This window comes from Mustelus asterias, chromosome 19 (genome assembly GCF_964213995.1).
Source record: "Mustelus asterias chromosome 19, sMusAst1.hap1.1, whole genome shotgun sequence".
Classification (NCBI taxonomy): Eukaryota; Metazoa; Chordata; class Chondrichthyes; order Carcharhiniformes; family Triakidae; genus Mustelus; species Mustelus asterias.
The window spans coordinates 12256257-12279620 of record NC_135819.1 but is presented as its reverse complement, the minus strand read 5'-3'; the positions used below and the strand labels follow the sequence as shown (position 1 = coordinate 12279620).

General features: G+C 47.7%; 1 protein-coding gene across 2 annotated transcripts in view; it reads left to right on the top strand.

The window, feature by feature from the left end:
- trip10a (thyroid hormone receptor interactor 10a) overlaps positions 1–23364 on the top strand; it is a 142168-nt gene that overhangs the window by 79515 nt on the left and 39289 nt on the right. For both annotated transcript variants that reach the window (XM_078235059.1, XM_078235058.1), the window contains exons 2-6: positions 15922–16037; positions 16939–16995; positions 19300–19447; positions 21009–21071; positions 22400–22504. In XM_078235059.1, coding sequence (XP_078091185.1) covers positions 15922–16037; positions 16939–16995; positions 19300–19447; positions 21009–21071; positions 22400–22504 — 489 coding nt within the window. The remainder of the gene's footprint in view (positions 1–15921; positions 16038–16938; positions 16996–19299; positions 19448–21008; positions 21072–22399; positions 22505–23364) is intronic.

The window sequence follows — 23364 nt, the reverse complement described above, 5'->3', positions numbered from 1 at the left end:
ACACACACACACCCACACCGCCCCAACTCACACCTCTCTATACGAAAGCTCCTCTCGGTTCCTTGCTTTCATTCTCCTCTCTGCAGCGATTACATTTTGAAACAAAATCTTTTCTCGAGTCTCCGAGTGGTCAGAGTGAGCCCTCAACCCATCTCCTTGCCCGCTCCAAAAACCAACCCAAACTGAATCCAATTCGGGGTTCCCACAAGGGTTTATTTATTAGAAGCTGCGTACTGCAGTATGGTTCTTTCCCACCCGGATTGGCATCACTTGGGATGTTTGATACCTAAGTGGTGATGAAATGGAGTGCAGAAGGATGAGGGGAGTGGATCTCATTGAAACTTGGCAAATTATGTTGCAGTTATATAAGACGTTGGTTAGGTCACATTTGGAACTTGTGTCCCATTCTGGTCATCACACTACAGAAGGATGTGGAGGTTTTGGAGGGAGTACAGAAAAGGTTTACCAAGATGTTGCCGGGTATGGAGGGTATTAGCTATGAGGAGAGATTGAATAAACTGGAATTGTTCTCACTGGAAAGACAAAGACTGAGGGGCGACCTGATAGAAGTTTATAACATTATGAGGGGTATAGATGGGGTGAACAGTTGGAAGCTTTTTCCCAGGGCAGAAATGACAATTGCAAGGGGGCACAAGTTCAAGATAAGGGGGGAAAGGTTCAGTGGAGATGTGCGGGGGAAGTTTTTTTACACAGAGAGTGGTGGGGGCCTGGAATGCACTGCCGAGTGAGGTGGTTGAGGCAGATACATTAGCCACATTTAAGACTTATCTGGATAGACATATAAGTTAAAGTTTATTTATTCGTCACAAATATGGCTTATATTAACACTGCAATGAAGTTACTGTGAAATTCCCCTAGTTGCCAAACTCTGGCGCCTATTCGGGTCAATGCACCCTAACCAGCACGTCTTTCAGACTGTGGGAGGAAACCGGAGCACCCGGAGGAAACCCACGCAGACACGGGGGAGAATGTGCAAACTCCACACAGACAGTGACCCCAAGCCGGGAATCGAACCCGGGTCCCTGGCGCTGTGAGGCAGCAGTGCTAACCCCAGTGCCACCGTGCCGCCCCAGGAGACATACAGGATCCATGCTGACGAGCAGGCAGTAGACCTGATTTTGAGGCATGATTCTCCGCGTGATCTTAAGCTGTGGCGATTGCATTGAAGGATTCATTCAATCAGTAGTCAATGTGCATCCGGTGCTAATCAGCTGCTAGCAAGCAGCTTTTGCTTCCTGCTTCAGTCACAATCTTAACACTTTACCATGACTTAGCGACATTGCGTGCAGTGTGGGAACCAGTGTGTGAACTTTGCTGGAGATTGAATTGAAGCAGCTATTGGTAAAATTGATAGAATGCCAATCCTCAAATGCAAAGTTCTTGTTGATGGGGTGTGATGGATATCGGTTAGAGCATGAGCCAGTGGGCACTTTCTGCAGTGTGTGTAGTGTATATTTTCCACGGATATTATATCTGATTTCGATTTATTATTGTCACATGCATTTGTATACAGTGAAAAGTATTGTTTCTTGCGCACTATATAGACAAAGCATACCGTTCATAGAGAAGGAAAGGAGAGAGTGCAGAATGTAGTGTTACAGTCATAGCTAGAATGTAGAGAAAGATCAACTTAATGCGAGGTAGGTCCATTCAAAAGTTTGATGGCAGCAGGGAAGAAGCTGTTCTTGAGTCGGTTGGTACGTGACCTCAGACTTTTGTACCCTTTTCCCGACGGAAGAAGGTGGAAGAGAGAATGTCCGGGGTGTGTGGGGTCCTTAATTATGCTGGCTGCTTTTCCGAGGCAGCGGGAAGTGTAGACAGAGTCAATGGATGGGAGGCTGGTTTTGCGTGATGGATTGGGCTACATTCACTTCTGTAGTTCCTTGCGGTCTTGGGCAGAGCAGGAGCCCATACCAAGCTGTGATACAACCAGAAAGAATGCTTTCTATGGCGCATCTGTAAATGTTGCTGAGAGTCGTACTGTACGAGAGGTGTCAGCCTCAAGGTTTGTGCTTGAGTCTCTGGAATGGACTAGAAGCCACAGTTTCTGACTCGGAGACGGGATGTATTCTGCCTTTTGAATTAGTTCCATAAGATCCTGAAGGCCCTTCCGAGGGTGGATATGGAGGAAATGTTTCATATTTGGTCACTGTTTAAAAATACGGGGTCACCCATTTAAGAGGTGATTTTGTTTTTCCTCTCGAGGGTCATTGTCTCTGGAACTCTCTTGCTGAAAAGGTGGTAGAAGTAGAGTCTTTGAATATTTGTGAATCATAGAATCCCTATAGTACGGAAGGAGGCCATTTGGCCCATCGAGTCTGCACCAACCACAATCCCACCCAGGCCCTATCCCCGTAATCCCACACATTTACCCTGCTAATTCCCCTGACACGAGGGAGAATTTAGCATGGCCAATCAGCCTAACCCGCACATCTTTAGGAGGAAACTGGAGCACCCGGAGGAAACCCACAGCGGCATGGGGGGAATGTGCAAACTCCACACAGACAGTGACCCGAGGCCGGAATTGAACCCGGGTTCGTGGCACTGGGAGGCAGCAGTGCTAACCACTGTGCCGCCCATATCAGCAGTTGTCTAGACACACTTGATGAGTGCCATTTGGTTGAGAGACTGGATGATGGCTGGAGGATGGAAAGATTTGGGTTGTGGAGAACAGGACATTTCTTGGGAACCTCTGTGAAGTTGTGTGCCTCAGCATAGAATGTGCTTGGTGGACTGTACCTGATGTCAACGTATCTGGGGGATTATTAAGCCCTTACCTTTTCATCCAGAGCAGGCTACAGAGTTGCAACATCGACATTGTCCCATAGAATCTCTACAGTGCAGAAGGAGGCCATTCAGCCCATCGAGTCTGAACCGATTGCAATCCCACCCATGCCCTATTCCCGTAAACCCATGCATTTACCCTGCTAATCCCCCTGACACTAGGATCAATTTTGCATGACCATTGCACCTAACCCACACATCTTTGGAAGGAAACCGGAGCACCCGGAGGAAACCCATGCAGACACGGGGAGAACGTGCAAACTCCACACAGTGACCCGAGTCGGGAATCGAACCCGGGTCCCTGGCGCTGTGAGGCAGCAGTGCTAACCACTGTGCCACCGTGCCGCCCTAAGACAGAGGTGGATAGATTCTTGCTAAGCCAGAGGATGATATGTTATTGGTGGTAGGCGGGATGCAGACTATCAGATCAGCGATGTTCATATTGACTGGCGGAGCAGTCCTGAGGGGCTAAGTGGCCTACTCCTACTCTTTGTTAGTACGTAAACCTCGCTACCTTTCCACCTTTTAAAATGTTCCTTGAAATTCATCTCTCTGATCAAACTTTTAATCACCTGCCTTAATACCTTCTGAAAGAGTCATAAGCGTGATCGGCAGAGGAGAAGCTGTTGTGTTTGTGTAGGCTCTTTAACCAAATCTCATCAATATTTCCACATACCTGAAGTTCTGCATTCCTGGGGTGGCACAGTGGCTAGAACTGCTGCCACACTGCGCCAGGGACTTGGGTTTGGTTCCAGCCTTGGGTGACTGTGGAACCTTCACGTTCTCCCCGTGTCTGCGGGGGTTTCCTCCGGGTGCTCCGGTTTCCTCCCACAGTCCAAAGATGTGCAGGTTAGATGGATTGGCCATGCTAAATTGCCGCTTAGTGTCCAAGGATGTGCGGGTTCGGTAGATTGGCCAGGCTAATTTTCCCCTTAGTGTCCAAAGATGTGTGCGTTAGGGGGTTTAGCAGCATAAATGTGTGGAGTTACAGGGATAGGGCCGAGGGAGGCGGATCTGGGTAAGATGCTCTGTCGGACAGTTGGTGCAAACTTGATGGACCGAGTGGCCGCCTCCTGCGCTGTAAGATTTCTATTCCACTTCTGTGATGACCAGTCGAGTAAATCTCTGCACCCTTTCCAAGGCCTTGATATCCTTCCTAAAGTATACTCCCCAGAATTGCATACTGCCCTCCAGCTAGGGCCTGGCAGAGAGTCATGAAGTGTTAACATTCCTTCCTTGTCTTTTGTACCCTGTCCGTAATAATAAGTAGAGCGAGCCCAAATGCTTATGTAGCTCTCTGACAACAAGTTCTTTTCGAACGCCTTAAGACATTTTGCAAATGCAGATTGTTGGATTTTTGCTGCAGATTTTGATCAAAGGCTTCGCTCTACCCGGATTCTCCAGATACAGGATTCTTTCATTTCCCTCTGTCTCAAAATATGACGCAGGGTTAATCAGTCATGGAAATTAATGGGCTTCTCGGTTAAGGTGCAGCACCCGTAGGTCCCTGAGTGGGAAATTCAGAGATTTACAATTGAGAGTCTGATGGCAGAGAGCAGGAATGTTAAACTTGTTTTCTCCTGTGTCGTCACTTGGGGTGAGTCAGGGAAGTGACTGGGAAGGTCTTGGCAATTCTGCTGTGCCCTACAATACACTACTTAAAGTTTAAAGTTTTCTTTTAAGTTTTATTTATTAGTGTCACAAACATTAACACCGCAATGAAGTTACTGTGTCAAGAGCTTGCTTTCAAATCTCCACTCCACTCCCCATCCCCCACATCAAACTTTTCTTTGCCCTACCGATTCCTCCTGCCTAATACACTGAAGGAAACCACACAAGGCAAGGCGCCAAAACTCACCAATCAGGGATTGTTGCATTTCCAACAGTCAACGGAAATCCTTCCCAATTTTAACCACTGGTTATCAGCTAAAACAGAAGACCGTTAACCTCAGGGTGAAGTGGTCATTAAACGATGCGGTAAGTGGCATTGGACAAGAGTACAATCGTAATTAGGTGAAGTTGCATTCTAGCCAGAGTGTGCATTTTGAAGTGACTGACATGGGCGGCACGGTGGCACAATGGTTAGCACTGCTGCCTCACAGTGCCAGGGATCCGAGTTCGATTCCTGGGGGGGCTGAATACCTGATGCGAGTTGGAGATTTGAAAGCAAGCTCTTAACACACAATTAATCCAGGGGTTTTCTCCAGTTGGCCCCCATTTTGTTCCACTCGTAAAGTGAGCTGACTTCTCAAAGAACTAAGAAAAGTATAGCACAGGAACAGGCCCTTCGGCCCTCCAAGCCTGCGCCGATCATGATGCCTGCCTAAAATACAACCGTACGCACTTGCAGAGTCCGTACCCTTCCATTCCCATTCTATTCATGTATTCGGCCCCTTAAATGCCGCTATCGTACCTGCTCCCACCACCTCCTCGGACAGCACGTTCTAGGCATTCACCACCCTCTGTGTAAAAAAACTTACCTCGCACATCTCCTCTAAACTTTTCCCCATGCACTTAAACCTATGTCCCCTAGTACTTGACTTTTCTACCCTAGGAAAGAACATCTGACTATCTAACAGATATTCTCGAACGATCTCTTGATTGGCCTTCTGTTTGTCAACACCCTCACCATCAAGTCAACTCTTTCATCTTTCCTTCTCCCTCGAACTCTCCATGTACATGGCAAAACGGAATAACCACCCAGTCAAATCCTGCTTTGGTACACAATCTGGTAGCTGTCTTGATTTTGATTTGATTTATTACTGTCACATGTATTAGTATACAGTGAGCATAGGGTGGAACCTGTACCTACTGTTCTATGTGTACTGGGGAAGCCATGAGTGTAGGATTGGAGTTTCCCATGGGAAAGGAGGTAAGAAGAATGGGCAAGGATTCCCACACCTTGGATTTAATTTGATTTGATTTATTATTGTCACATATATTACTACGCAGTGAAAAGTATTGTTTCTTGCGCACTATGCAGACAAAGCATACCGTTCATAGAGAAGGAAAGGAGAGAGTGCAGAATGTAGTGTTACAGTCATGGCTAGGGCGTAGAGAAAGATCAACTTAATGCAAGATAAGTCCATTCAAAAGTCTGACAGCAGCAGGGAAGGAGCTGTTCTTGAGTCGGTTGGTACGTGACCTCAGACTTTTGTATCTTTTTCCCGACGGAAGAAGGTGGAAGAGAGACTGTCCGGGGTGTGTGGGGCCCTTAATTATGCTGGCTGCTTTGCCGAGGCAGCGGGAAGCGTAGACAGAGTCAATGGATGGGAGGCTGGTTTGCGTGATGGATTGGGCTACATTCACGATCTTTTGTAGTTTCTTGCGGTCTTGGGCAGAGCAGGAGTCATACCAAGCTGTGATACAACCAGAAAGAATGCTTTCTATGGTGTATTTGTAAAAGTTGGGGAGAGTCGTAGCTGACATGCCAAATTTCCTTCGTCTTCTGAGAAAGTAGAGGCGTTGGTGGGGCTTTCTTAACTATAGTGTCGGCATGGGGGGGACCAGGACAGGTTGTTGGTGATCTGGACACCTAAAAACTTGAAGCATGATGTTGGGATATTGTTAGTTTATCGCCTGCTGGTAAGTTTGCATCTCTTGCCTTTTCACACCCGAGTAGTCTGCGTGTCCCTGGATATTGGGGCCTCCTCCTAAAAAAGCTCCCAAAGCCGCCTTTACTTTATGACCTTGTCAAGATGATGGATACCCTGCCAGTTGGGAATGTAAACTGTTCAGTCCCTAAAAGGGCATCTGGGTAAGAGATGTGAGTGGAAAGTGCGGAGGTCGTAGGTCAGTCAAATGAGATTGTAGGTGCCCTGTTTTCACACTCCTCTGACACTAACAGCTGAGGCTGTTTAAAAAAAGATTGAGGTCAAGCCCCCTGTCAACCAGCCATCCAAGGACATTTCCAATCCTTGGGCTGAGAGGATGTGTCGCAAATGAGGCAACAACAACTTGAATTGTGAAAGCACCATTTTTTAAAAAGGTATTTTGCAGATAGAATATCTGTTCCCCTCCAGCAGCACTCATAGAATCCTAGAATCCCGACAGTGCAGAAGGAGACCATTCAGCCCATCAAGTCTGCACCGACCACAATCTCACCCAGGTCCTATCTCCATAACCATTGGGGAGAGTGTCCATTGTCTTCAAGATGGTCTGTTTCCTGTCTATTCCCGATGTCTAAGGCTACGGCCTGCTTGTCTCAGTCTATACACATACTTGGCCATCCTATCCCATCCTGCTTTGCAATCGCCATCTTTGGTGGCCCGTTTGGGCGGCACGATGGCACACTAGTTAGCACTGCTGCCTCACAGCGCCAGGGACCTGGGTTCAATTCCCGGCTTGGGTCACTGTCTGTGCGGAGTCTGCATGTTCTCCCTGTGTCCGTGTGGGTTCCCTCCGGGTGCTCCGGTTTCCTCCCACAGTCTCCCACCAGTTGTCTGGTATGGAGGGTCTTAGCTATGAGGAGAGATTGGGTAAACTGGGGTTGTTCTCCCTGGAAAGACGGAGGATGAGGGGCGACCTAATAGAGGTGTATAAAATTATGAAGGGCATCGATAGAGTGAACAGTGGGAAGCTTTTTCCCAGGTCGGAGGTGACGAACACAAGGGGTCACTGGTTCAAGGTGAGGGGAGCAAGGTTCAACACAGATGTCAGGGGGACGTATTTTACACAGAGGGTGATGGGGGCCTGGAATACACTGCCAAGCAAGGTGATTGAGGCGGACACGCTGGGATCATTTAAGACTTATCTAGATAAGCACATGAACAGACTGGGAATAGAGGGATACAAAAGAATGGTCTAGTGGGTACATGAGCGGCACAGGCTTGGAGGGCCGAAGGGCCTGTTCCTGTGCTGTATTGTTCTTTGTTCTTTTGTTCTGAAAGACGTGCTGGTTAGGTACATTGACCCGAACAGGTGCCGGAGTGTGGCGACTTAGGGGAATTTCACAGTAACTTTATTGCAGTGTTAATGTAAGTCTACATGTGATTAATAAATAAAAACTCCCTCTTCCAGTTGCCATTGGCACGGGAGCAATAGTAAGTTACCTGAAACCAAAAGAGAAAATGCTGGAAAATCTCAGCAGGTCTGGCAGCATCTGTAAGGAGAGAAAAGAGCTGACGTTTCGAGTCCAGATGACCCTTGGTCAAAGCGGAGTGAATTATCTGTGGCAAAGGGGTTCGGAGGGCAGGATCTCTGGTGTGTGTTGTTTTTCTTTCTTTATCTGGCCAGATGTTGCAAAAGGGCTTTCTGTCCAACAAAGGTGCTGCTCCTGACCTTCTCCTTGGTGAAGGTTCTCACCAATGGAGTTGTTGTTGAAATGAACCATAGCGAGTCACTGCACTGTACGTGGTTAACGATATGGAGCCCAGTGGTGGGGGCAAGTTGACCAGTTTAAGTTGGCAGTCTTCAAACTCACTAGCACAGAAGGACAGCCAACAGCTTCTCCTGACCAACGAATAGGGTTTGGAGGAGAAAAGGTCAAACCAATTATGGTTCCCGAAAGCACAACGGCACTTGAATAAATAAATTTGGATTTCATAACAGTGATTTCATTGCAAAATAATTGTATCCTATCCACAAGTCTTTGTGGCAATGGACGTTGACTTGGCAGAGAACCACCCCCACAACAATATTGCTCTTTGCTTTCTCACATTTTTTGTGGTTCAGTTCGTCACTAGGTCAAAGGAAGAAGCTGGAAAGCTTCAAAAGCCTGGGTCTAACAGCAACTCTATTGTGGAGCTATTTCATCTCATTCTTTTTCTTTCCTTTAACTCTCTTGATCTATCTTTCCCTCTTTTGCTGTGTCTCACTGAGTCTGCATGTACGTCTCCCCTTTTTCTCTCTCTCTCTCTCTCTCTTTCTTTCTCAGGCTCTGGTCAAATGCCAAATATTTTTGAGTGTATTCAAGATGGATTAATTTGGCTGCAGAGGTTTGTTGGCATGGGCCACGGGTTGAGAGGTAAACAAAGCCAGCTTGTTGGAGCAACCAAAATAAGCCTCTCTCGATTTATGTACAATAACAAAAAGGCTTTCCAGAGAAAGCCATGGCCTGGTTTGTGTTTGATTAAAAGGGTTTTTTTTTGCCTCTTTCAATGAACAGACAATTCCACATCTGTGTACCAGTTGGGTTAATGTTGCATCCAAGTTATTTCCCTCCGCAATGAAGTTGAATTTTCAACCTTGCTTTAACCTTGCACCAAAGAAACCCCGTGGTGGGAGGAAGTTTGGCTTTGAGGATAGTGTCTGATGGTGAAGGGGCGCAGTCCATTGGAGCGTCAATGTGAGGTGGCAGAGAGGGTAAGGCGGACCCTGTACCCACTGTTCTACGTGTAATGGGGAAGGCGTGAGTGTAGGATAGCTGCTTCCCATAGGAAAGGAGATAAGAATGGGCAAGGATTCCCACATTATTGATTTGATTTATTATTGTCACATATATTAGTATACAGTAAAAAGTATTGTTTCTTGCGCACTATACAGACAAAGCATACCATTCGTAGAGAAGGAAAGGAGAGGGTGCAGAGTGTAGCGTTAGAGTCTCGGACGGCGCGGTGGCACAGTGGTTAGCACTGCTGCCCCTCCGCGCCAGGGACCCGGGTTCCATTCCCGGCTTCGGTCACTCTATGTGTGGAGTTCTATCTCATGTAGCTCAGTGTTAAAACTGTTTGATCCAGAGCCTTCCTTGGGATGTTTTGGTCAAGGGAGGTGATGGCCAAGTGGTATTATCACCAGACTATTAATCCAGAAACCCAGCTAACGTTCTGGGGACCCGGGTTCGAATCTCGCCACGGCAGATGGTGGAATTTGACTTCAATAAAAAAAAATCTGGAATTAAGAATCTACTGATGACCATGAAACCATTGTCGGAAAAACCCATCTGGTTCACTAATGTCCTTTAGGGAAGGAAATCTGCTGTCCTCACCCGGTCTGGCCTACATGTGACTCCAGAGCCACAGCAATGTGGTTGACTCACAACTGCCCTCGGGCAACTAGGGATGGGCAATAAATGCTGGCCAGTCAGCGACACCCATGTCCCACGAATGGATTAAAAAAAGGCTTGAACAATTAATGTTCTATTCCTGCTGCCACGTCACCTAAGGAAATGAGAGAGGGAAGGGGTTAAACTTGCTGTCTAATGGTCTCAATCTACGACTATAACATTACATTCTGCACCCTCTACTTTCCTTCTCAATCTATGGTATGTTTGCGTAGCGCTCAAGAAACTTCACTGTTTCCCAATACATGCGACAATAATAAATCAAATCTTCTGATCACGGCTCTGCACAGTGGTTTGGGGATCAGAGTTGGCTGGAGTGCTGTTCCCTCCATGATATCATAGAATCCCTACAGTACAGAAGGAGGCCATTCGGCCCATCGAGTCTGCACCGGCAACAAACCCACCCAAGCCCTATTCCCGTAACCCCACACATTTACCCTGCTAATCCCCCAAACACGAGGGGCAATTTAGCATGGCCAATCCACCTAACCCGCACATCTTTGGAGTGTGGGAGGAAACCGGAGCACCCAGAGGAAACCCACGCAGACACGGGGAGAATGTGCAAACTCCACACAGACAGTGACCTGAGGCCGGAATTGAACCCGGGTTCGTGGCGCTGTGAGGCAGCAGTGCTAACCACTGTGCCACCCATATTAGCAGTTGTCCAGACACACTTGATGAGTGCCATTTGGTTGAGAGACTGGAGGGTGGAAGGATTTGGGTTGTGGAGAACAGGACATACCTCTGTGAAGTTGTGTGCCTCAGCATAGAATGTGCTTGGTGGACTGTACCTGATGTCAATGTATCTGGGGGATTATTAAGCCCTTACCTTTTGATCCAGAGCAGGCTACAGAGTTGCAACATCGACATTTTCCCATAGAATCTCGACAGTGCAGAAGGAGGCCATTCAGCCCATCGAGTCTGAACCGATTGGAATCCCACCCACGCCCTATTCCTGTAACCCCATGCATTTACCCTGCTAATCCCCCCTGACACTAGGATCAATTTAGCATGGCCATTGCACATAACCCACACATCTTTGGAAGGAATCCGGAGCACCCGGAGGAAACCCATGCAGACACGGGGAGAATGTGCAAACTCCACACAGTGACCCGAGTCGGGAATCGAACCCGGGTCCCTGGCGCTGTGAGGCAGCAGTGCTAATCACTCTGCCGCCCCAATGCAGGGATGAATAAGGAGGCCACAATGAGGTCGCCTCGTAGACCGGGGATTGTAGGCAGGGGAGGGCGGGCAGACAGAAAAGTGAAGTTGAGACCACAACCAGATCAGTCATGATCTTATTCAACGGCGGAGCAAGCTTGATGGCCTACTCCTCTCTAAGTCCGACGTTCAAGGCTTTTGGACATGAAAGGCTCTGGGTATAAAATGGAAGAGTGGATTGAGAATCCGCCAAGCGTGAGCTTACCAAATGACAGCGGGTTCCAGAGGGCATTCGTCTCCAATTATAAAATTCTTGTCCAAAGGTTGCTGGCCACAAATGGAAGGGGTGTGCCCATGGGATTGCAGAGCTTTTTCCCGAGATACTTTGCTTCTAATGTTGCACGTTGCTATTGCACACCACACCTCCCAGCAACGGTGGAAAAAACCCACTAAAACTAATAATTGAATTCATGTTTTTGTCTTATCTTAGAGCAAAGATAGAGTCAGGAGACGATTCAGAATCGGTATGATTTGGCACAGTTTAAACTGGTTTCAAAAGCAACAGAGTAACTTCCAAGTCTTGGGAAGTGTTGCAATTCTTTTCACAGGCTGTGCTGAATCTTTGAAAGCTGGATTATGCTCCAGCCAGTGTCTGCTCTCCCACTGCCATAATGAGGGAAACAGCCAGTCAATTCTAGGGAATGCCAGGCATGCTTGCCTTCCCTATGAAGTCGTACGATCAGTGGAGTTCCTCTCCCTGCCCAAACAATTTATTATCCAACTTCCTGTTTGGGTGGAAGTTTATGAACTGCAACCTTCCAACCGTTATGAATCTAGGCCCCACGGTTGGGAATTCCTTCCTTAAATCTCTCTGCCACTATCGCGTTAAAGCCTGTCTCTTTGATCGAACATTTTGTAAACGGTCTTGATAGCTCCTGTGGTTGTTAATTTTTCTTCACTTTCGTTGGGCCATTTCGCTTCTTTAAGAATACGATATAAATGCACAGTGGTTAGCACTGCTGCCTCACAGCGCCAGGGTCCTGGGTTCGATTCCCAGTTTGGGTCACTGTCTGTGCGGAGTCTCCTCCTTCTCCCCCTGTGTCTGCGTGGGTTTCCTCCGGGTGCTCCGGTTTTCCTCCCATAGTCCGAAAGACGTGCTGGTTTAGGTGCGTCGGTCAGGCTAAATTCTCCCTCAGTGTTACCCGAACAGGCGCCGGAGTGTGGCGACTAGGGGATTTTCACACTAACTTCATTGCAGTGTTAATGTAAGCCTACGATTTGGATGAGAATGTACAAGGCGTGATCAGTAAGTTTGTAGATGACGCTAAAATAGGTGGCATTGTAGACGGTGAGGAAGGTTATCAAAAATTGCGGCAGGATCTTGATCAGCTGGGGAAGTGGGCCGAGAAATGGCAAATGGAGTTCAGTACAGATAAGTGTGAGGTGTTGCAATTTCCTTTGGGAGACTGACTGTTAACTCACCTCCATTTTGCCACCAATTCCAAAAATATACTTTATTCATTAATCTAGGCAAACATTGCAAAATGGCCATCACGCAAAAAGCGTGATATTCAGACTCTTTACCTCATAACGTTCTGAGATGCTTCAGTACAGTAAAGGAAATGTTTCAGACATTTTACAATGGTCTTACAAATGTGGCAAAGTTATTTTAAAGGTTGTCTACTTTGACTTGATTTATTATTGTCACATGTATTGGGATACAGTGAGAAGTATTGTTTCTTGCGTGCTATACAGACAAAGCATACTGTTCATAGAGAAGGGAAGGAGAGAGTGCAGAATGTAGTGTTACAGTCATAGCTAGAATGTAGAGAAAGATCAACTTAATGAATAAAGTTTTAGAAGCACAGAACGAGACTAAAAGCTAGAATTAGAAGGTATGCTGGGCACAGCTTGCAAGAAGTCGCATAGCTCCGGCGACATCTTGCCAGATAAAATAAATATGTAGAAAAGCTTGCAACTCCGAGGTGCTTAATACAACTGAGATACATGTAATATTCACTGCATGCATTCAGTGAGTTATTCAGCCCGAGGAGGTTCTGTTTCCCTTGGTTCACTATGGCTGAAAGTTTAAGTTTTAAGTTTATTTATTAGCGTCACAAGTCAGCTTACATTAACACTGCAATGAAGTTACTGTTAAAGTCCCCCAGTCGCCACACTCCAGCACCTGTTCGGGTACACTGAGGGAGAATTTAGCCCAGCCAATGCACCCTAACCAGCACGTCTTTTGGACTGAGAGAGGAAACCGGAGCACCCGGAGGAAACCCACGCAGTCACGGGGGAGAACATGCACACTCCGCACAGACAGTGACCCAAGCCGGGAATCGAACCCAGGTCTCTGGCACTGCGCCACTTGGTCTTAGACAGGTCTTACAAAGCTCTTGGGCAGTGGCTTTCCCCATTGCGCCTCTGGGGCGGCTGCCCCACGCTTTAGAGCGTCCCTCAGCATGTAGTCCTGGGCTTTGGAATGTGCCAGTCTGCAACACTCGGTCGGGGACAGCTCCTTGTACTGGAAGGCCAACAAGGTTCGGGCGGACCAAAGCACGTCTTTCCCCGGGTTGGTGAGCTCTCCAATCCCTCCCTTCTCCCACGCACGCACGCCACGCAAGATAACAGATGTGTTCATTGTCTGGAGTAGGTCGATGGGGCACATCTTGTGATGCTGACAGCACAATGAACTTCCCAAATACAGGAAATCCTGTTCTGGGATGTTTGTTCCCTTGACCACGTGACAACCAATCTGTACTTGTCTCGCTGGGAGCGCCGGGAAGATTGTCCTGAGAAAACCAAAATAAGTTGTTACGCCACAGCTTAAATTCCAAATAAATAGTCAGCACTGCTGCCTCACAGGGACCCGGGTTCGATTCCCTGCTTGGGTCACTGTCTGTGCGGTGTCTGCATGTTCTCCCCGTGTCTGCGTGGGTTTCCTCCAGGTGCTCCGGTTTCCTCCCACAGTCGGAAAGACCTGCTGGTTAGGGTGCATTGGCCGTGCTAAATTCTCCCTCAGTGTACCCGAACAGGCACCGGATTGTGGTGAATGGGGGTTTTCACAGTAACTTCAATGCCATGTTAATGTAAGCCTACTTGTGACACTAATAAATAAACGTAAAACTTTAAAAGATGTCAGTGCAATATATAAAGCGAGCACAAGTGTGTAATTAAAGTCATAGAGGTTTACAGCATGGAAACAGGCCCTTCGGCCCAACTTGTCCATGCCGCTCTTTTTTTTAACCACTAAGCTCGTCCCAGTTGCCTGCATTTGGCCCATATCCCTCTATACCCATCTTACCCATGTAAATGCTTTTTAAAAGGCAAAATTGTCCCCACCTCCACTACTCCCTCTGGCAGCTCGTTCCAGACACTCACCACCCTCTGTGTGAAAAAGTTGCCCCTCTGGACCTTTTTGTATCTCTCTCCTCTCACCTTCAACCAATGCCCTCTAGTTTTAGATTCCCCTACCTTTAGGAAAAGATGTTGACCATCTACCTTATTTATGCCCCTCAATATTTTATAGACCTCTATAACATCACCTCTAAGCCTTCTACACTCCAGGGGAAAAAGTCCCAGTCTATCCAGCCCCTCCTTATAGCTGAGACCATCAAGTCCCGGTAGCATCCTAGTAAATCTTTTCTGCACTCTTTTTCTAGTTCAATAATATCCTTTCTATAATAGGGTGACCAGAACTGTACGCAGTACTCCAAGTTGGCCTTACAGATGTCTTGTACAACTTCAACAAGAGGTCCTAACTCCTGTATTCAATGTTCTGACCAATGGAACCAAGCATACAGATTGCCTTCTTCACCACTCTGTCCATCTGTGACTCCACTTTCAAGGAGCTATGAACCTGTACCGCTAGATCTCTTTGTTCTGTAACTCTCCCCAACGCCCTACCATTAACTGAGTAAGTCTAGCCCTGGTTCAATTTACCAGAATTAAAAGAAAAGCAGGTGGTTTATCCTTGGCTTCCTGGCCGACATTTATCCCTCGATCAATGTCATCAAAATTGGTCATTATCACGGAAATTGTTTGTGGGATCTTGCTGTGCACAAACCGGCTACCATGTTTCCGACGTTACAACAGTGATGATGCCATCGAAAGCGTTGTTGTAAAGTGCTTGGGGGGGTGATCTAAGGTCACGAAAGACGCTAAATAAATACGTTATTTATCTTCCTTCATGTCTACCAAGGTTTCCACTTCCTGTCCCCTACGGGCAGTTTTATGTTGATTTTTTTGATTTGATTTGTTATTGTCGCATGTATTAGTATTCTGAAAAGTATTGTTTCTTGCACGCTATACAGACGAGGCATACCGTTCATAGAGAAGTAAAGGAGAGAGTGCAGAATGTAGTGTTACAGTCATAGCTAGGGTGTAGAGAAAGATCAACTTAATGCAAGGTAGGTCCATTCAAATGGGAAGAAGCTGTTCTTGAGTCGGTTGGTACGTGACCTCAGACTTTTGTACCTTTTTCCTGATGGAAAAAGGTGGAAGAGAGAATGTCCGGGGTGCGTGAAGTCCTTAATTATGCTGGCTGCTTTGCCCAGGCAGTGGGAAGTGTAGACAGAGTCAATGGATGGGAGACTGGTTTGCGTGATGGATTGGGCTATATTTGTGACCCTTTGTAGTTTTGGAGCTCTGCTTTGAGCTCCATTTCTGAGCCCACATGGCCACCCTGTGAGCCCTGGCAAGAGTTGCCTAATGTGGGGTGGACCAAACGAGCCCTCCCCTCATGTAAGATCTCGAAATAAGAGAAGAGTTAACCTGTGTGTCTAATCGATTCAGTCATTCGCTCATCTCTGTGCAGTATGGTTCAAGAATGCTGATTTCCACTTGGAGTACGAGGGCAGCTCTGAATTTTCTGTACCACTCACTGATATATTTCCACTTTTCTGTCCAACGTAGCTTTCTGACCAGCTGCTTTCTCTTGTTTTCTGATCTAGGACCAATATGATATCATCGAGCGACAGACCCAGTGGGGGATTGACCTGATCGAGAAGTACGTGAAGTTTGTGAAAGATCGGACAGAGATAGAACAGACATACGCCAAGCAGCTAAGGTAAGCTCGAGGCCTGCCTCCTGCGTTTCGAGTCCGCTCAGGCTTCAGGCCTAGTGTCGCCAACTCTGGTTTCTTCGCATAACTTCCTGTTATCATAGAAACCCGACAGTGCAGAAGGAGGCCATTCGGCCCATCGAGTCTGCACCGACCACAATCCCACCCAGGCCCTACCCCCAAATATTTACCCTAATCCCTCTAACCTATGTATCTCAGGACTCTAAGGGGCAATTTTTAACCTGGTCAATCAACCTAACCCGCACATCTTTGGACTGTGGGAGGAAACCGGAGCACCTGGAGGAAACCCACGCAGACACGAGGAGAATGTGCAAACTCCACACAGACAGTGACCTAAGCCGGGAATCGAACCCAGGTCCCTGGAGCTGTGAAGCAGCAGTGCTAACCACTGTGCTAAGGTGCCGCCCTTGTGAGGGAGGGGGCAGGGTCATTGCTACCGTACCGTTGGCAATGACCCTGCCCCCTCCCTCATACCTCTCCCACCCAACAGTTCCATCCTCGTTATCCATTACTATTCAATCGTTATCCCCCCATGCCCTCCCGGAAGTGTAGACAGAGTCAATGGATGGGAGGCTGGTTTGCGTGATGGATTGGGCTACATTCACAACCTTTTGTAGTTTCTTGCGGTCTTGGGCAGAGCAGGAGCCACACCAAGCTGTGATACAACCAGAAATAATGCTTTCTATGATGCATCTGTAAAAGTTGGTGAGGGTTTTAGCGGGTATACCAGGGCCGGTGCCCAGGGCTGCTGTGAAGCCAGTACCCAGAGCAACTCCAGGGCCAGCGCCCAGAGTAACTCCAGGGATAACCAGGGCATTGCAACATCACGGGTCAGTGGTGAGGCGAGTATTTTGATGAATGTGATAAGTTTGCTTTCTTTCCTCAGGACCTTGGTGAAGAAGTACAGTCCCAAGCGAGTCACCAAAGAAGACCAAGAATTGAAGTAAGCTGCTTTCAACTGGGTGAAATGAATACACTGTTGGGTATATTGTTCAGCAAATAGTTACATCCGGAACTGGAGCACATTTAATGTCTCATTAGCCGTCTCCTTCCCCCTGACACTTCGGGTCAATTTAGCATAGCCAATCCACCTAATCCGCACATCTTTGCACTGTGGGAGGAAACCGGAGCACCCGGAGGAAACCCATGCAGACACGGGGAGAATGTGCAAACTCCCCACAGACAGTGACCCGAGGCCGGAATTGAAGCCGGGTTTCTGGCGCTGTGAGGCAGCAGTGCTAACCACTGTGCCACCGTGCTGTCCAATCTCTCCTCATACTTTCCTCTCCCCTTCTGCTCAAGGGGGTAAAACCTGGATTGTTGTTGTAGGCGTCTTGACTGATTGGCTTAAACACAGCATAGGCAAAGATGGAGAAAAGTATGCTGTTCCCATTGTGTGAGATATGCACATAGACAACTGTCTGTGTGGTGTGTGTGCGTGCATGTGTGTGCAGCTGATTGGAATTGTGGGCTGCTCCTGTGCTAATAACCGGTCCTTCAGGAAGTACCAGGTGAGGGCAGAAAGGCTCGGTGACATCATTTCTGGGACTGGTGCCAAATCCTTTATTTGCTCCACGATAATGAATCTTTGCTTTTGCTATCCCGCACAACATGTGATTTACTACCAGAAACTGCCAGCATAACACCTCTGTGATCGACTATCAATGCCTTGTCTGTTATCTGGAAAAGAGAAGAGATCATTCTTATGTCTCTCAAGTTGTCTTTTTAGGAGGTCTGAGATGTGGGCAGGGAGAGAATCTGTTGAGAACTTGGCCAATAAAAAGCTGAGGAGATTAGAATCCACCCACTGGGCCTCCTTCCCTCTGCTCTATCCACAGCCTGGCTTTGACTTCCCACTCTCTGATTTTCCCGCCCTCCTTGAGTTCTCACTGTGGGGCATTCCTCAAAAGCCAGGAATCGTCCAGCGAGCCACCACGAGCCAGGATGGCCCTCTCGTCACAAACACCAATGAGTATGTTCTTCATTATGGGACAGTGGTCAGTGAAGGGGGTGGGTGGAGATATTGTGCTGGTGAATTCTATCCGCTCTTCTGACCAAGGGATCTCGTTGCGTTGCTTGACCACTTCGCCAGCAGCTAACTAGAGATGAGAAGTAGAATTCCGGTCTACGTGACCCATCCTACTTTGTCCTGATCCCATCCCCAGAGTGCTTACATTTATCCATGTCCAAATTCAGCAAGACCTGGACAATATCCAGGCTTGGGCATGGACCACAATCCCACCCAGGCCCTATTCCCCTAGCCCCTCATATTTACTCTGCTAGTCCCCCTGACACTAAGAGGCATTCTAGCATGGCCAATCAACCTAACCCGCACATCTTTGGACTGTGGGAGGGAACCGGAGCACCCGGAGGAAACCCACACAGACACGGGGAGAACGTGCAAGCTCCACACAGACAGTGACCCGAGGCCGGAATCGAACCCGGGTCCCTGGCGCTGTGAGGCAGCAGTGCTAACCACTGTGCCACCCTCCGTGTCAGAGATTAGCTGCAGAACTCTGCAATAATCAGTGAGCAAAGGCGTTACATTGATCCACACAGAAAAGGGGCTGAAGGATTTGTCGCAGTGCTCTGCTCTAGGGAAAGGGTAAGAGCTGCCGTGGGACTTCCCTTCCTAACTTTTGCCTGGGACCTCCTGCTACAAGTGGGGTGGGCATTGCATGAGATTGGGTATGTAGGCGGCACGGTGGCACAGTGATTAGCGCTGCTGTCTCACAGCGCCAGTGACCCAGGTTCAGTTCCGGCCTCTGGTGACTGTGTGGAGTTGCACGTTCTCCCCGTGACTGCGTGGGTTTCCTCCGGGTTCTCCGGTTTCCTCCCACAATCCAAAAATGTGCGGGTTAGGTGGATTGGCCATGCTAAATTGTCCCTTAGTGTCAGGGGGATTAGCGGGGCAAATATGTGGGGTCACGGGGATAGGGTCTGGGTGGAATTGTTGTCGGTGCAGGCACGATGGGCCAAATGGCCTCCTTCTGCACCGTAGATTCTATGATGCCCACTGCTTCTCATGGTCTGCGGCCCACCTGATATGTTACTTACTGGAGTGAGTTGCTAAGGCCTTTGAGGTGGGCCTCTGCAGAGACCTCCACTGGGGGAGCAGGCAAAGGGCAGTAACTACCCAAAGTAAAGGATTTTCAACCTAATTTGACTTAAATGTTGGTCTTGACTTTATTTCCCATGCTGAGATTGTCCAATGCCCATTGCTTCAGGATCTGATTGCTTCTCGTAGGTTCTCTCAGTATCAGGCTTTCATCAACATCCTGAACGAGCTGAATGACTACGCTGGACAGAGGGAAGTGATAGCAGAGAACCTGATGCAGAACATCTTTGCCCAATTGCTGAAATACTTGCACGAAAATAAGCAGGAGCGCAAGACGGTAGGTCGCAATGATACTTGGTTCATTACACGTATCCGGACAGTTTCTTAAATCAATACCAGGGAACAAGATCCTCTGAGGAAAAGTTTTTGTTTAAAGTTTATTTATTAGTGTCACGAGGGAATCATAGAATCCCGACAGTGCAGAAGGAGGCCATTCGGCCCATCATGTCTGCACTGACAACAATCCCATCTAAGCCCTATCCCCTTAAACCCACATATTTACCCTGTTAATCCCCCTGACTCTAGGGTCAATTTAGCATGGCCAATCCACCTAGCCTGCACACCTTTGGACACTAAGGGGCAATTTAGCATGGCCAATCCACCTAACCCGTGTCGCCCTAAGTAGGCTTACATTAACATTACAATGCAGTTACTGTGAAAGTCCCCTAGTCGCCACACTCCGGCACCTGTTCGGGTACACTGAGGGAGAATTTAGCATGGCCAATGCATCTAACCAACACGTCATTCGGACTGTGGGAGGAAACCGGAACACCCGGAGGAAACCCACGCAGACACGGGGAGAACATGCAAACTCCACACAGACAGTGACCCAAGCCGGGAATCAAACCCTGGTCCCTGGCGCTGTGAGGCAGCAGTGCTAAGCACTGTGCCACCATGCCATAACATGATAGGATTCCACATTCAGATTGAGGGTGAGAAATGTGGGTCAAGTACTAGAGAAAAAAATTCTAGAAAAATTAATGGGACTAAAAGCTGATAAGTAACCTGGGTTTATCTCCTGCATCCTGGCATCTGAAACAAAGCAGCTGCTGGGATGGCGGATGTATTGGCTATAGCTTCTCAAAATGACGCAGTGAATTGAAAATCCACAAATGTAATGCCCCCAATTGCAGAAGGACAGAGATAGGGAAACGGGAAACAATAGGCCAGTTAGCCTAATAATACAATCAGGCAGAGTCAACATGGTTTTGTGAAAGGGAAATCAGGTCTATTATCCTTCAAGGATGTAACAAATAGGATAGATGAAGGGGAACCAGTAGATGTAGTGTAATCGGATTTCCAAAATTTGAGACGGTGCTACATTTAAAAAAGAAAGTTGAGGGCTCACAGTGTTAGGGGTAATAGACACTTAGACACCCTACAGCACAGAAAGAGGCCATTCGGCCCACCGAGTCTTCACCGACCACAATCCCACCCAGGCCCTATCCCCATAACCCTACATATTTACCCACTAATCCCTCTAACCTATGCATCCCAGGACACTAAGGGCAATTTTAGCATGGCCAATCAACCTAACCCGCACATCTTTGGACTGTAATATGCTTGCATGGATTGTGGATTGGCCAACCAACAGTGTCTGGATAAAAGGAAGCTAGTCTTTGGAATTCTCTTGCCCAGAGAGTTGGGTCATTGAATAGATTCAAGGCTGGACTTTGATCTTCAAGGATTATTGGGACCAAGCAGGAGAGTAGAATTATGGTTGCGATTAGATCAGCCATGATCTTGTTGAATGGTGAAGGATGAAGGGGCTGAATGGCCTCCGTGTTATATTTCGACCTGGCAGCTTCTTTATGTTAATGGAGACCTTTTCGTTTCAGCATCTCCTGGATGGAAGAAAAGCCCAACAAAATCTGGAAGCCAGTTTTAAACAGCTGGATTGTGTAAGTTTAATATCTAAACCAAAATAACCTGGTGGCTAAAGGCAATAGGTTTCCTCTCTATTAACATGGAAAGCTCTTCAGGTGTATCTCACCAATATGACCAGAATTCCCAGAATGCAGCAGCACTGCTGTCTTCGAGTCATTGACCATCCCTGAAACATGGGTTCCTACATTGAGCTGTCAAAGTCACTATCTCCTGCAGTTTATTTTTTAGCCCCTTTTTTTTGTGTTCTCGCTGCTTCTGTCGGTAACGCACTTTCCTCTAAAACACTTGATGTTTCTGGCTTCAAGTTCGCTTCCAGGGCTCGGACACAAAAACCCACCCTGACGCTTCCAAGCGAGGGAGCGCTGCACTGTCAGAGGTGCCTCCTTTTGGACGAGGCTTGAAACCATGGGCCCCTCTATCTGCTTGGAATGGGTGTAAAAGATCCCATGGCACTATTCCAAAGAAAAGCAGGGGGAGTTATCCCTGATGTCCTGGCCAATATTTATCCCTCAATCAACATCGTAAAAAAAAATACCAAAATGGCTGATCGTTATCATTTTTGCTGTTTGTGGGATCTTGCTGTGCAAAAAGTTATACAAAATTATGAGGGGAAGAGATGGTGTAAACAGGATAAAATTGTTTCCCTTGGTGGAGAAGTCTAGAACCAGGGGACTAGATTCAAGCGGCAGTAGGTGCAGAGGGGACATGGAGAAGAACATTTTTTTACGTAGCGGGTGGTGGGTGTTTGGAATTCGCTGCCCGAGTTGGTGGTGGGGATAGAGACCCTAACTCTTTTTATTGCCTGGATCAAGTGCTATAAGCAACAGGGCGATGGGTAGGAAGAAAGGATTAAAAAGGGCATCCCGGTGTCTTTGGGTTAGCATGGACAAGATGGGCCAAATGGCTCCCTGCTATGCTGTGACATTTCTCTGGTTCTCAGGGACTGCTCTAGTTCTAAGCAACCGCTCTTCACACCGGTGTGCAGATTGAGAGTATAGATGAGCTCTCTGGGCATGAGAGGATCACAGGAAAACCTTCAGTGCTTACCCAACATGCACACCGGGGGAGATCACCGGATAGCAATTTAAAAGCAGAAACCCTGGATGATTTTCCCTGTATCCCCACTGAGCTAACCTGCTGTGCTCCAACTGTCCAGGTTGAGAACAGCTAGTTCAGTACAGAGTAGGAATTCGCCCTGGGTTTTTAATGATTTATTTAGCATGGGTTTTACTGCCCAAGGCATGGGGGAGCTGGGGTCGGGGTGGGTTGGAGTGGAGTGACATCTGAACCAACCAACTGGAGTTGCAATCCGTTTTTACATCTGATGTCCTGTTTTCCACAGGCCAAGAGGAGATTTGAGCGGGACTGCAAGGAGGCAGAGAAAGCAATGCAGAGCGCGGAGAGAGTCGACAACGACATCAATACAACCAAGGCTGATGTGGAAAAGGTAGACTAGGACTTCAATCCCGATAAATCCCCCCCCAAGCCCATTTCCCTCTGCCCCTTTCAGATCTTAACCCCAAAATCCGTCGGCCAGGATTCTATCTACAGCATGATAAGTTTTCTTTAATATATCATTGAATTCAAATCACGCCACGGCAGATGGTGAAATTTGAATTCAATCTGGAATTAAGAATCTACTGATGGCCATGAAACCATTGTCAATTGTCAAAAAAACCCACCTGGTTCACTAATGTTCTTCAGGGAAGGAAATCTGTCATCCTTACCTGGCCTGGCCTACATGTGACTCCAGGGCCACAGCAATGTGGTTGACTCTCAACTGTCCTCCAAGGGCAACTAGGGATGGGCAATAAATGCTGCCTCTTCATCAGATGAGTGGGAGTTCTGTTCACAAACAGGGCATATATAGATACAAACTCAATTTACAAGATAATGGTTGGAATCTGTGTCTTTACAGGTAATCAAGTCTTAAAGGTACAGACAATGTGAGTGGAGAGAGGGTTAAGAACAGATTAAAGAGATGTGTATTGTCTCCAGACAGGACAGTTAGTGAGATTTTGCAAGCCCAGGCAAGTCGTGGGGGTTACAGATAGTGTGACATGAACCCAAGATCCCGGTTGAAGCCGTCCTCGTGTGCGGAACTTGGCTATCAGTTTTTGCTCAGCGATTCTGCATTGTCGTGAAGGCCACGTTGGAGAACGCTTATCCGAGGATCAGAGGCTGAATGCCCGTGTCTGCTGAAGTGTTCCCCGACAGGAAGAGAACACTCCTGCCTGGTGATTGTCGAGCGGTGTTCATTCATCCGTTGTCGTAGCGTCTGCATGGTCTCCCCAATGTACCATGCCT